Source organism: Passer domesticus, chromosome Z (assembly GCF_036417665.1).
Source record: "Passer domesticus isolate bPasDom1 chromosome Z, bPasDom1.hap1, whole genome shotgun sequence".
NCBI lineage: Eukaryota > Metazoa > Chordata > Aves > Passeriformes > Passeridae > Passer > Passer domesticus.
The window spans coordinates 74,657,636-74,671,865 of record NC_087512.1 but is presented as its reverse complement, the minus strand read 5'-3'; the positions used below and the strand labels follow the sequence as shown (position 1 = coordinate 74,671,865).

The following is a 14,230-nucleotide window of genomic DNA, read 5'->3' as shown; positions in this document are numbered from 1 at the left end:
GAGCAAGCCCAGGAAGATGGGAAAATAGGGAAAAACAGGGAGAACCAACTGCACCAGTACATGAGTCAAACTGAACACACACAACATTTGAATAAAATTATGAGAAAAATGTTGACTTTCCCTTTTTAAGGTCTCTCTGTAGACAGCATTCCATGTTGACCTTCTGTACCAGATTTCTGACTTCCAGCAATGCTGACCCAGCAATACTCTTAATTCAGTGACAATGCACAGAGTAACTAAACGTATTATAAACCTATTACAAGAATCAAACACCTGCACATCAAAGAAATAAGACTGCAAGGCTTACTGTCTGGTTTCCAGATTTTATATTGCCTTATTTTAAGTGGTGATCTCAAAAAACAAGTCATCAGGGATTTTTGAGGCAGAGAAAAAAGCACTATTGCTCCAAAACACCACTCAATTCCAAAATATCCTAACATATATTTTGTGTAGCTTCTAGGAAACAGATTTGCCTAGAAAATTGTCCTGAATGAGCTGAATTCAATCCATAGACAATTATAAAACCTTTCTAAAAATTCAAAATTACTACCTGGAAGCACACATAGGGTTCTTACACATTCTGTACAGTGGCTCTGTCCTACAGAATGTGTTTATCTCTTAGCAGTAACATCAAAATATCAAATCTTGGTAATTTACCTTGGTAATGGTGAGCACAATGTCAGTGGATGTTACCAGTGGCTGAGGATTTCCTACCAGCTTATAGCCAACCACCTCAGGAAGCACCATGCTGATGGGCTGTCCCAACATCACTGCTTCTGCTTCAATGCCACCCACACCTGCACAAAACAGGAGGACACAATGTGACTATTCAGAAATATACTAACACATCACAGATAAACTCATGAAGTCAATTGCCTGATGAGTACTCTATTTAGTTGTGAAAGGGCAGAGAAAGCAGAGAGTCTGAGTCTTCTCCTAAGAGGCATTCCTCATCTTGCTGCTGTTCCCGCAAGGTTGGGCTTTTTATTTTCATTTTGATCCGTATTTTCATCCTTGTTTCTAACCCATTAGATGGGATATAAGGTGAATCTAAGTAACTTACTCTAAGAATGGCTTTTACAATAACAGATGTAAAATTTTTATTTAATACCTCAAACATGTAATGCAACAAATCAAGAACCACTGACATGGCACTGAATATGTGCTGTGAGCGAAACATATGCAGACCATGATTGTTGGTCACCAAACAAAAAATCAGAAATTATTTTGAAAGAAATGTTACTAAAGAATGCTAACATAAAAGGTACTTGTTAAGACAGAAATAGCTTCCCTTATGCCCACTATGTTTCAAGAGGGTTTGGGAATGTGTAGGTGGGAATCGTTGCATAAGCACAACTTCACTATCAGAATTCCAGTTACTATTTAATATTGCTGATTTGTTAAGGTAACATATCAAGATGTCATAGTCAGATCCAATCTAACAAAGCCATGATGTTTATTATCTAGCAACTTAGCATTAAGCACCCAAACCATTAAGCAGTGTTATAACCTTCTGCTTGTGGAAAGTCCCTCATGTATTTATCTTCTTCTCTGAAATCTCCTTCTACCTTTTGTTTAGCTTAATGAATATTAAATTAGAAAAAACTGCCTGTAATAGCTGCTTATGAATGCCAAATCACTACTCTAATCCTTTTTCCCACTTAATCTAAGAATGGTTCTGAAAAATAATTTCTAATTTATTTAATTCAAAATAATATACCTCTGTTAATTTAAAAGATAATGCTGTGACAGATCCAATCATATGGCTTCTTTCACTGGGCATTGATTCATTTTTAAACATTCAAGTAAGTCAAAATAACTGACTGACTACCACTGACAGTCACGAACCAAGTTCAACAACACCAACCTCTGGAAAAAATGTTGGATCCAAGAATATGTATCTTGAGCCCATACACTATAGACTGTGTTCAGCCATACTTTTCATATTCTGGAGAAAAACTGAAGGCTAAGAGTCACACTTTTCCAGGCAGCTTTTAGTGCTACAACTTCATCTAAATCATATGCTCCATGCATATGCTGCAACCACATATAGACTAAGAGATGTGTCTAATCCAAAAGATGTTTTAGATACATTGAACTTTTTTACCTTTGTATTCTAATCCAGGAACTCTTTCACCCTTGATTCAGAAAGTCTCACTTAACTAATGCTGCTGAAGTACAATAGGTGAGGTGGGTTATTAAAATCAGAAAGTCCTACCATATGTGGTGCTCAGAATTTCACAAGCACATTCATGAACAACTGACAAATACTCTTTAAAAACACAGTTTTCCATATTCAGACAACAGCTGTTTCAATACTCCTATTACCATATCACAGGAAAATAAAGGCTCAGCTGAAGTCTTTGCTACTGTGTAGGATGACCACAAACACTTCCACTCCATAGTTACCTATTTATTCAATAATTCAAGCACTTCAGTTTACCACTCCAAGGAAAAATAAATTATTTATATCTATTCCTGTAACAAATATTGTGCAGAGCAATGGTATTAGAACTTCACAGCTCTGTTTTGCATAATGTCCTCTCCAATCATATTTAAGTCAGATTTAATTTTCATCACCTTCCACCTAATGGATTTTTATTTGCAATACTTTTTGGATAATCCAAGACTTTTAAAGTAGCCAAGTGACACAAGAAAAATTGGATGGTCGGTGATACTTCCATCCTCTTTTTTATTAAAAATTTTCTTTATCTACTTCCTTGTCATTTAAATGCAGAATAGAAAAGAATATATTAGAAAAACCCAAACAAAGGCAACACTTGTAGCAGAAATCATCTGAGGCAGTGATCAGAAAGGGGAGCTTAGTTACAAAGTCTTATATAACTGTAAGAGACCTTATCAGGTTACTTGCATTTGGGGTTAGGCTATATAACTGTGTCTAGCTGGCACAGAGATCACTTTTCTTCACAGCAGCCCATACAATGCCATGTTTTAGGTTTGCGATCAAATTGGAGTTGACAGCACACCAGAGTTTTAGCTATTGCTAAGCAGTCCTTACACAATATCAATGCTTTTTGTTTCTCACCCTGCCCCTCAGCAAGTAAGCTGGGGTGGGAAAAACACAGTGAGAGGTACAGCCAGGACAGCTGATGAGAGCTGAACAATGAGATATTCCATGCCATAAAACACCAGGCTCATCACCAGTCGGGGAAGTGGGCTTTCCAAAGTAGCCACTGCTGAGGGACTGGCTGGGCTTTGGTGTGCTGACTGGAGCTGGTGACTGACTGTCTTCACATCGCTTCGTTCATTTCCCTTCCCTGCATGCACTCCTCTTCACTTAAACTGTCTTTGTCTCTACCCATTACTTTAATCCTGCATTTGGACTAACAGTTCTCTTCCCCCATTGTGCTAGCAGGAGGAGGGAGGAAGTGATCGGGTGGGGGTGATCTGCCAACCAGGATCAACTCACCAGAGCCTAAACACAGCTCCCTGAGCCAGGAGACTGCTCGTGAAACACTGCTGTACCTACCCCAGCCAAGCACTCCCAAGCCATCTATCATGGTGGTGTGTGAGTCAGTGCCAACCACGCTGTCTGGATAGTAGTAGCCATCCTGATCCATCACCACTCTTGCCAAGTACTCCAGATTCACTTGGTGGATGATCCCAGAGCCCGGTGGAATAATCCTCAAGTTTTTAAAAGCTTGAGAGCCCCACTGAAACAAAAGGAATTAGAGTAAAATATTTCAACATGAGCACTGGAAGAACTTTCATTCACTGAACTTTTCTCCATGCAAATAAGATTATTTTTGTCGGTACCTTTAAGAATTCAAATCTTTCTTTGTTCCTTTCAAATTCCAGGTCCTGATTTTTTTGCAAGCTGTCTGACCTGCAAATGAAAATAATCAGCTGTCAGAACCAAAATTGTCATGTGAATTTTATATCTAGTCAAAGGTTGAAAGAAAAAAAATATTTACTAGCTAATGTGAATGCTGATCCTTGCACCATTTTAATATCACTACAGACAACCAATGAAAAGGATTTAAGAAATCTCAAGAGATAATACCTGAACTCTGCTTCACATGTGAATACTAATCTGCACTTGGCAGGCCTAAATGTTGTAGCCTGAGAAAAGCAACACTGCATGTTAGAGAAATGTGACTTTTCCAACACCTAAATCAGAAGGAATCAGCAAGGCAGTAAACTGGAACACAACTGTCCTGCAACTTTATTTGTTGTCACTATGATAGAGTGCTGCCTGAAGCCTCTGTGTTTCTAAACAGTGTTAACAAATTCTTTGCTTCAATCAACTGCCTAACTTAGGTCTGCTGACTTTGAAATAACTGAAGCATAAATCTGGCCAACATTCTCTATATGAGAGAAAAATCTCTATTTTCTTGCATATGTTAATATGCATAATAGAAATAAGGCAAAAAAACCCAAAAAATAATGATTAAATAATGATGCCAAAAAACTTCAAGGTGGAAGGAAACCACCATAAAACTTGTGATTGCAGGATCTGCTTGGAAGATTTGTTCAGCAGGCCCATATTTACGTACCTTGGAGGGCAGAAGGACCTGTATACAGAGGTCTTTTATTTCACTGTATGTCTAGTGAATCCTAGAAAGTTTTGTATCTTTGTCCTCAGCCTGTTGAGGACTGAATAGCCTTATGTTTCTTTCCAGAACTCATAGGGGCCATAGTAAGCAGTATCTCATGCTCTTCTGCCTGTAGGCACTGAAGCAAAAAGCAGTTCCTCAGAACTGAGCCTAGTGTAGATCACCTCTATTCTTAGAGAAGTGAGAAAGAAAGGAAATATTCTCATTCATTCTTTCTGAAAACCTTTATGGGGTCAAAAAAGTGCACATGGGGAAAATGCCATTTCCGAGCAATTAATAATAATGCAGCATTATTAAAGAGAAGTACAATAAACACAGGCCTGGAATGAGTCTGTTTCTATCAACAGTTTAGTACAGGCTTTTGCTGCTGAGAGATACACCACAGACAGAGAAAATTCTCTCCCCCAGCTCACCACAGCTGATACAACAGTCCAACTTTAAAATTTCCTAATGTCTGGAATGTTGTAGTACAAGTGCTAACATTATTACCAATAGAACTACCTTGATGACCAGTAACCACATTCAGTTTACTTACTACCATTAAGAAGTAAAGAGTGATTTTTTTTTTCTTACTGTCTGTTAAAATCAACCTGGATGGAGTGGTCTATCACAAGATCAGCAGGACAGATAGGATTTATTTTTTCAGGGTCCCCACCAAGTTTCTTCACAGCATCACGCATTGCAGCAAAGTCAACCACAGCAGGTACCCCACTACAACAGAAATAAAATGGGCATGGTGAAACAATTTGGAAAAGAGAAAGAAAAAGAAAAAAAACAAAACAAACACCAACCAACAATCCTGAGACACAGAACAGATAGCTACTGTCACGTACAAAGCAAACTGCACTCCTCCATTTTCAATGGAAACAAATAATGAGTAGGAACCAGAGCTTCTGGCATTTCAACACTTGACTTGTCTAAGATATCATGCACTTTTCAATATTTCTTTTAACACAGCTTCTGGTGCTTCTCTGCACACAAATTCTCAGTTTTCTACTGAGGTATATTCTACCATAGTATCTTCAACCAGCTTGGAAAACCCTCTTACATACTAACCTATCTGATTTTGCTGGCTGCTAAAACAAAGAGTTCTCTGATGTGCTCATAAGGAGCTGGCATCAATGAGCAACCCACTGAAAAAACTGTATTTCTGTAAGAGCATCCCAAAGCCATAAGGGTTTATGTTTTTAACTCTGACCATGAGGAAGTTATTTTTTTTTTTTAATATCAGAAACAATGCAACAACAGCAGCAAAAGGTATTTTAGTTCCTACTGAATTTTACCTTGAAAATCCTGAATAATTACCAAAAAATACACAGGAAAAAGGATCCACATTATCTAAACTGGACACAGTTAATTAATATTGTTCAGCAGTTTGACATTCCAGGATAAGATTTTTATTTAAAAAATAGGACATTCTGTGCTATTCTACCTGTGGGAATTTGAGGGAGGGAGGGTAGGAAGAAAACAGCAGAAGAATTATTTTGCCAACTTATGAATGTTATACAATTAATATGGAACAGACACAGTATCCTTCTACTGTTTTAGAACAACTCAAGATAAATGCAGAATAATCTTAACTAGGAAGTTAGATAATTCAAAATCAGGACAACCTGAATGTAATTGTTGCATGGCTTTTGGAAAGTTGCCAAAGCTGCCTTTTTCAAAATGTCCTCAGAGGCCTGTCCAAGAGCTCATTTTCCAGGAATGCAGTTGCTCTGCAGACTTATAGGCACATTTTTAAAACTCAGCAGGAGTAGGGGGCAAGAAAGAAGAGCAGTAAGAGAAGGAACAATGTTTGCTTGAAACTTCAGCTGCCTTTCTGCTCCAGTTTTTCAAAATATTAACAACAGCTAATGGATGAAAAATAGCTAGGAAACCAGCATTTCTTTAATTTGAAGTTTTGCCAGTTTTTTCTAATGTCTTTAAGTTGAGCTGTACTGGGTCTCTAGCACTTTGAAAACCTCTGTGAAAATGCATAACAGAGGTTATGACAGCTAAGACACTCTACCATTGAGGAAGAAAATCAACTGGCAGCATAGCTGCACTGGGCTTACTGTGGATGTACTAAAATATTTTATAAAGACAGAGTACAAGGATACAAAGAAGTAGACTTGCAAATCCAAACTGTATTAGAACAATTAGGTGCTATTGTTCCACCTGAAAATTTACTTTCTATATTGAACAAGGACTATTATATTATTACTGACACCTGAGAACTCATTGCAATAACAAGGCCCAGTTTTTAGAGTCCATTAAGTAGGAATCTCAATTTGCATTTCTGAGAAAAATAATATATTCATTTTTTCAACAGCAGAGAAGTCTTTAAAATATATTTATAATAACACTGATTTAGAAGAGGAAGAAATTATGTGGGTTATAAGTGAGAACTGAAATAGGTAGAAAATTGAAAAAAATTGAAAGCAAGAGCCCTTGGGAAACAAAAACAAACAAAAAACCCAACCAAATAAGAGAGAGAGAGAGAGAGAGAGAGAGAGAGAATAGACAATATTACCCCTTCAAATAATAACTTCTAAACATCAAACTTCCTCAACTGGATGCAATTTATCAATCCTATTTTCTTCCTCTGTTTTGAAGTTTTGTGAAGATATTTACTTCTCCGTCTCAGAAAGTTTTTTTTCAATTGTCTTATTCTAAGTGTTTGCCTCTCCAAGTGCTGTCTCTAGCATGACATCCAGGAACGCTGAAAAAGGATGTTCCAAATATCTCACTGCTATTCTTCCCCTCAGCTCACCCCTCCACCCCAAGGTGAGCATTGTTGCACTCTCAAAAGACCATCTTCCTTGCTTTGGAGACCATCAGACTCACGTGAAGTCCTGCAGAATAACTCTTGCAGGCTTAAATGGCACTTCAACATTCTTGTGTTGCATCACTTTCCAGTTGAGAATGTTCTCAACATCTCCTTTCTTCACTAGGAACTCATCACAGTTACGGATTGCGGCTTCCAGGAGGATTCGAATAGAAAATGGCAGGCGACCTGCATGGGTAAGAGGCAAGAAACAAACTCAGTTTTTACCTTAGGGAATATGTCAGCAAGTGCAAAGTTTTATGTCTGGGGCAGACAGGTCCCCATATTCTCACAAGGCTTTATTCCGATTATCTAAACGTCTTTTCCCCATTCCAGCTTTGCCAGGAGATCAGTACTAACTGATCTGTTCCACTTGATGCTTTCAGCAGGTTTATTATCTCAGCTCCTGTGACACAGTAGACATCTTTGCTGAGGGACTTTTCCATCCTCCATAGCACAGCAACCCTGAAAACATGCTGTGCTCACCTTGTTTTTCTGCAGTTTGCTCTCACTCTTGTTACTGAATACAGACATATAAATGTCTGTAGGAAAAGCATAGTTTTCTACCTGCCATGTTGGAAAGCACAGCTGTAGTGGTTTATGCAGTCTCTTTGTCTCAAGAGATGGAAGATGAAACTGACTGAAAGTCAGACTCTGCATCTATCAATCTTCTTTTACTTAAAATTGGTAATATTTAAAGATGATGACACAAAATAGTATTGGAACAGTCCTGACAGCTCTACTACAAGGAATGGATGTGCAGAAAAAATCCAAACATGTCTCAGTCCTTCCTCCTCGGGTTCACTTTAATAAATAGTTGTTTTATTGCCTCTCAGAATATTCATATTTTAAAATATTTTGAGAAGTTTGTTCTAATTTTCTACACAGGGCTGGCCTCAAGATATAAAAGTCACTTAATCTCAGTGAGACCTCATTACTGCTATTGTAAAAAAAAAAACAAACATGTATTTCAGGACACAGCAATTACAGAACAATTTGGGTTGGTTGCTGTTAGGGGTTTTGTTTTGGGGGATTTTGTTTATTTAGGAGTTTTGGGGGTTATTGTGACTGTTGTTGTTTTGGGGTGTTTTAGAATCTTCTCCTGCCCTTCCCTGCTAAGCTATTCCCTTTTTATGCTGGATAGTGAGAATCGCATCCTTTCTCCTTTAAAGAATCTGGAGGTTATCACTCTTGGAATTATGGAATGGATCAGTTCGTAACACCATATGTGTATTTGTCTATTCTTTAAGACTGTTCTCTGCTTTTCATCCACTAGGACTGACATTAATTGACTGCTCACATAGTGGAGCCTGTAACGGATAGGTGTTGCTGAAATTCAGAGAAAATGTTCCTCCTCTTGCTCCCTGAAGTCTCCTTAATCACCTATTTCCTTTTCAAACACCAAACACCCACCACAGATAACTCTAAGGTATAGCTACTCAAGTTTCTAAGTCAATGGCAGTGACACTAAGATTTTTAGCAGTACCACTGAAAGATTTGGGAAATGTCAGAGGAAAAAGCCTCCTCAGAAAGGATTCTCTACCCACTACTGTTTTCAAAGGTGAAAAATCTTTCTGATTGGTTCAGTCATACATATCAGTGTTAGATCCTATCCAGCCTTTAGCAGTATTAGAAAACTTGGGCTCTTAGTTTTGCCAAGCTCTCCTCATCCACTCAGCAAAATCAAGACTGCTGCGTGCACAGTCTGATGAGAAAGTACTACTGTGATCTTGCCAATATTTCTGTCATTCTAAATGTCAAAAATTAAATTTTGCTACAATTTTGTTTTCAAGATTCACCTTTTGAATTCATAGTTCTCACCAGAGAATCATCCAATGTGGCCAAGTCTGTTCAGGTTCTATCCATCAGCATTAACAAAATGCTTTTCTTATATTGTCAACATACCATATCTTACATCTTCCAACTTGCTCAGATTAAAGAATTTCTTCAGAGGCTGTTTCGGGTCCAGTGGCTCCACAATCTGTACGAAAGGATTGCTCATGGTTGTTGAAGACCCTAGTCAGTGTCCCTAAAACAAAAGAAAAAGCAAGGGCATTTCCATGACATTTGTCCTTCACACGAAGTACATGTCCCATAGTCTACAATGTATCTATCCCACACACAAAGGCCTGTATCAGAGAAAAAGGCGCTGTCAATCATTCCCCTTCCACCAAAAATCTACTTGTAACACATCCTCAGAGATAAAAGGTCTGAAGAAGATAGCACTATTGTGAAAAATAGAGATACACTGCATGGTTTAGAATCACAGAATCTTAAAAGCTGGAAACAACCTCTATGACCATCAAGTCCCATTTTCAACTGAGTACCACCGTATCCACCACTAAACCATGCCCTCAAGTGCCACACGCACACACCTTTTGATGATGAATCCGTCACTTCCCTGGGCAGCCTATTCCAATGACAGGAATCAATTTTTCCTAATATCAAATATAAACTCCCCTGGTGCAGCTTGAGAACATGTTTCTTCTTGTCACTGGCTGCCTGGGAGAAGAGACTGACCCCACCTGGCTACACCCTCCTTTCAAAGAGTCGTGGAGAGTGGTAAGGTCTCCCCTGAGCCTCATTTTCTCCAGGCTGAACAACCTTATCTCCCTCAGCCATTCCTCAAAGAACCTGTGCTCTGGCCCCTTCACCATCTTTGCTGCCCTCCTCTGGACACAATTTCACAAAGAAAATTCAATGTCTTCATTATTCTCTTCCTTATGCTGTTTCTAGACAGTCATTTGTGCCTCTGCGATTTACAAACCACCGTGACAACACAGTCCCATTTCTTAAGTGTGTTGCGGTTTAACCCCAGGCGGCAACTAAGCACCCACAGCCACTCCCTCACTCCTTTCTGGTGGGAAAAGGAAGAGAATCAGAGAAGCAAAATGAAAAAATTCATGGGTTGAGATAGAGATTGTTTGATAGACAAAGCAGAAGCTAGACCTCCAAGCAAAGCAAAATAAGAATACATCTACCGCTTCAACAGGCAGGCAAGTGTTCAGCCATCTCCAGGACAGCAGGGTCCCATCACGTCTCACGGTGATTTGGGAACACCATAACCCTGAACATCTCCCTCTTCCTTCTCCTCACAGGTCTACATGCTGAGCATGATGCCACATGCTGTGTGATGCCCCTTGGAGCAGCTGGGTTCAGCTGTCCCAGCTGTGTCCCCTCCCAGCTCCCTGCACACCCCAGCCTCCTCGCTGGTGGGGTGGGTGAGGAGCTGCAAAGGCCTTGGCTCTGTGTAAGCCCTGCTCAGCAGGAACTAAAACATCCCTGTGTTATCAAACTTGTTTCCAGCACAAATAAAAAACACAGCTCCATACTAACTATTAGGGACAAAATTAACTGTACACCAGCCAAAACAAACAGAAGTGGCATTGATTTAAAGTGAAACTGACAGACATTCACATTCAAAATTTAAAATAATTTAAAAACCAGAAAACACTATTATTTTGAGACCAAAAATATTATAGACTAAGATTATGAATGCTATCAGAGACAAAAAGAATTCTTCTAATTTCAGAAAGATTTGCTAGGGTCACCACAAAAAGAAAATTTACATAGGCTCTATTGTAAGCATCACTTTAGTTTGAGATATTTCCTTTTTTTGCTGTTGCTTACTGATTTACTGGTTTTTATGCCTTAATGTTTTGCTGGATAAAGCATTCCTCTGGGACCTAGGACTTTTAGGTTCACATACAGAAATTAAAAGCTCCTATGATATTCCCCATTGCAAAGCCAACTAGCAGCAAGGAACACAAATTCACTACAGAAATATCTCTTAATGTCCAGAAAAGGTTAACCATATGCAAACTACTTAATAGAACACTTCCTGGGACACATTGAAGACCTGAACTCTGCCCAAGTCTCTTCTGGAAGCGTTGGCTTAAGCAAACACATGCCAAGGATCAAGCTAACAATTTAACAGTGAGAACAATTCTCTTGCAGTGCCTGGCAACATTCCCAGTCACGATTAAAATTTTTTTAGTAGGGAGATAACCACAGGTCTGATTTTCAGATCCCTTGTTTTCTCAGAGTACTGTTCCTGTCTTCATTCAAGTACCATTATCTTTTCTTGCCCCAGTTTTTCAAACAAGAAAACTCACAAGGCAGCAGATACACATGACAGGCCTTGAAGACTGGTGCAAAATGATGCACAAAGTCCAGTATTTGTTAAAAACAGACACAGCAAGGCCAAAAAATTAATTTATTTATCTCACCTTCTAGTTTCGTGCAAAGTTCAGGAAATTCTACTATGTGGAACACATTTATGGGGGATTTTTAAAGTATTCCAGTAATTTCAAAATTCATGTATTTAGAAAACAACCAAAGTGAAACAGCAGAAATAGTAACAAAAGAAGGTCCAGGATGTAAAGCAACAAGATAATGTAGAGAAAGAAATATTTCCAGAATTCTTTCAAAGAAAACAACGGATGTTTCTAGATAAAAAGCTGAATGCCCAGGGAAGGTGGAAGGTTTGCAAATGAACAGACTGCAAACACAGACACAACCTCAAATGTACCACCTCTCACATTTCCACTGACAAGTTATTTTCTGAAACTCATTTTCTCAGCTTTGCAGATATTCACTCTGTACACAAGCCCCTAAAGTTTTAGGTGTAATGATCTTTAATCAGCATGAACTACTAGCTATCTCTCTAAGCAAACTCTGCGCTTCTACAACTGAGCATGATCAAAATTAATTTCTTCCTTCCTCTTCTTGCCAGCTACCCTCCTGCTAAGATTTACTTTTTTGCATTCCACTTTGAGAGCTTTATTTTATTAATATCAATTTCTCATGGGAAAATCTAAGAGTAGCTGCAGATAGAAAATATTCGGATATCCCCTGACAGATAAAGCAGATCATTAATTTGATATGACCATGAGTCCACTGTACTCAGTTCACATATTCTCATCCAAGTATAAATTGCAGCTTGAACACTTCCATCCAAGTCCATGTCTTGGCAAATCACAGCAGAAATTCAAGAAGTTAAGACACATTATCTACATGTTAGCATTACTTTATCAGACATCATTCCCTTCCCTGACCACAGTTTTTTTAGTTCACAGTATGAGATACTTCAGTACAAATCTCCTCTCATCAGTGAGTTACACAAATAAGCCAAACTGTGGGCTGACCAAGGCCAAATCATAAATTCTTTTCATCTGCCTGGTCACACTGATATGAACAACACCATTACAAACCTGGAAGACATTCAGAAATATCTGAAAAGACATAAAATCTCTAGAAAAATACCAACTAGCAGCATTACTGTAGTGAATTTCACAGAGACAGGGAAGCTCAGTCATACCAGTTACTATTTCCACACAGTCAAGTGGCCAGAACTCTAAACTTGTGATTTGCCAAAAAGAAATCTGGGGGCAATACTCTGCACACTGAGTATACCAAAACTTTTGAAGTCATCCTTGCGATAGATACAGGTTAACTTTTTTATTAACTTGATACAGGTCAACTTGTGATTACAGCAGGGAATATTTATTTGTGTTTTGCAGGTGCTGAAATGTAAATATGCAAACATGGGCAAGCAGGCATCTGTCTGCCTGGAACTGCTGCAGCACACAGGTTCACACATGCTGACCATGGCCAGTGCGTGACCACATCGATACCTGCTCAGACATACCAAAACAAACACTTGATCTTCCACCCAACAACCTTAAAACTGTTTGTGTGGAGATTACATTAAAAAAAGTGGATTATTCAAACCTGAAAATGCAGAATAGGATTAAAAAAGGAGCATCTCATTACTGGCACAGACTCACAGTATATTATGAGTTGGAAGGCACACAAGAGGATCACCAAGCCCGAATGAATGGCCTATACAGTGTTCTAATCCACAACTTTGGCATTATTAGCACCATGCTCCGACCAACAGAGCTAATCTCAAGGTACTGGAACCTTCTTAAAGGGTTGCTTGACTTCCATGAATTGTACCAGACAAAAAACAGTCTTATTTTAGCCCTTCCTTAGTGCCTACTATTAAAATTTTGATAACACCCAGAATCTGGCCCACACTAATGCTGATCATCTATGAATCTGAACTCCCTATCAATATTGTTTTCCACTCACCTTGTTACATCAATGCAGTAGCTTATTACTGTGTCCCACACTCAATCTCTTGTTAGAACACACCTCAATTCACCCAGGCTGAATTCACAATCAGCTCACCAGAGAAAGTCTGATTTCTGTTTTTTCCCTTTCCCTTGGAGAAGCAGAAGTACAGCAAGATTGTAACCATGAATACCAGGAGGGGTAAATTTATTTGGATAAAGCCATAACTTTCCAAATATAAAAAAAAGGAAGCTGTGTTTTGCAAATGCAACATCTTGCCCTTTAGGGTAGATAATAAACCCTTGGCCACAACAGCTGTCTCTTGCTGTTTGCATCCCTATATATGATACAGTTCAAATTTCTCTGGAAACACAAGTTTTACACTATGCTACTCTAAAAAGGCTTTTTGAACAAACAAAATCATAGTACAACACTCCTCAATTCATCTGTATTGAGTGTGCCAGCAAACTCAGCTTTTACCATGAGACGTCAGATGTTCACTAGCACCAAAAGATCATTGCAAAGATGCCTGCTGGCTGTACTGTCTGTGGTTACCTCTGTGGTCTCCTGAAGGACACACCCTGTAATGATCATGACATAAGAAACATGCACAAGTCCAAGGGGACAAAAGGAAAAAGGTGTCTGTTCATCCACTTTCCTTGTCTTCTCTTATTTGTTAATCTACTACATCAGATACATTCAAATTATCTTAAAATTTCATGTGGATCTCCATAAAAAGGATTTAAGTAACTTTAAAAAAAAATCT

The 14,230-nt window shown here is 38.7% G+C and overlaps 1 protein-coding gene across 6 annotated transcripts in view; it reads right to left on the bottom strand.

The window, feature by feature from the left end:
- Nucleotides 1-14,230, bottom strand: part of ACO1 (aconitase 1) — a 55,328-nt gene that overhangs the window by 16,482 nt on the left and 24,616 nt on the right. For 5 of the 6 annotated variants that reach the window (XM_064403680.1, XM_064403682.1, XM_064403678.1 and 2 more), the window contains exons 2-7: nucleotides 9,292-9,415; nucleotides 7,407-7,575; nucleotides 5,151-5,288; nucleotides 3,778-3,847; nucleotides 3,491-3,674; nucleotides 658-797 (exon numbers count right to left, since the gene is read on the bottom strand). In XM_064403680.1, coding sequence (XP_064259750.1) covers nucleotides 658-797; nucleotides 3,491-3,674; nucleotides 3,778-3,847; nucleotides 5,151-5,288; nucleotides 7,407-7,575; nucleotides 9,292-9,388 — 798 coding nt within the window. In that variant the 5' untranslated portion in view covers nucleotides 9,389-9,415. Of the gene's footprint in view, nucleotides 1-657; nucleotides 798-3,490; nucleotides 3,675-3,777; nucleotides 3,848-5,150; nucleotides 5,289-7,406; nucleotides 7,576-9,291; nucleotides 9,416-10,367; nucleotides 10,523-14,230 lie in introns of those variants that run through there. The other variant, XM_064403681.1, reaches the window with a different exon arrangement.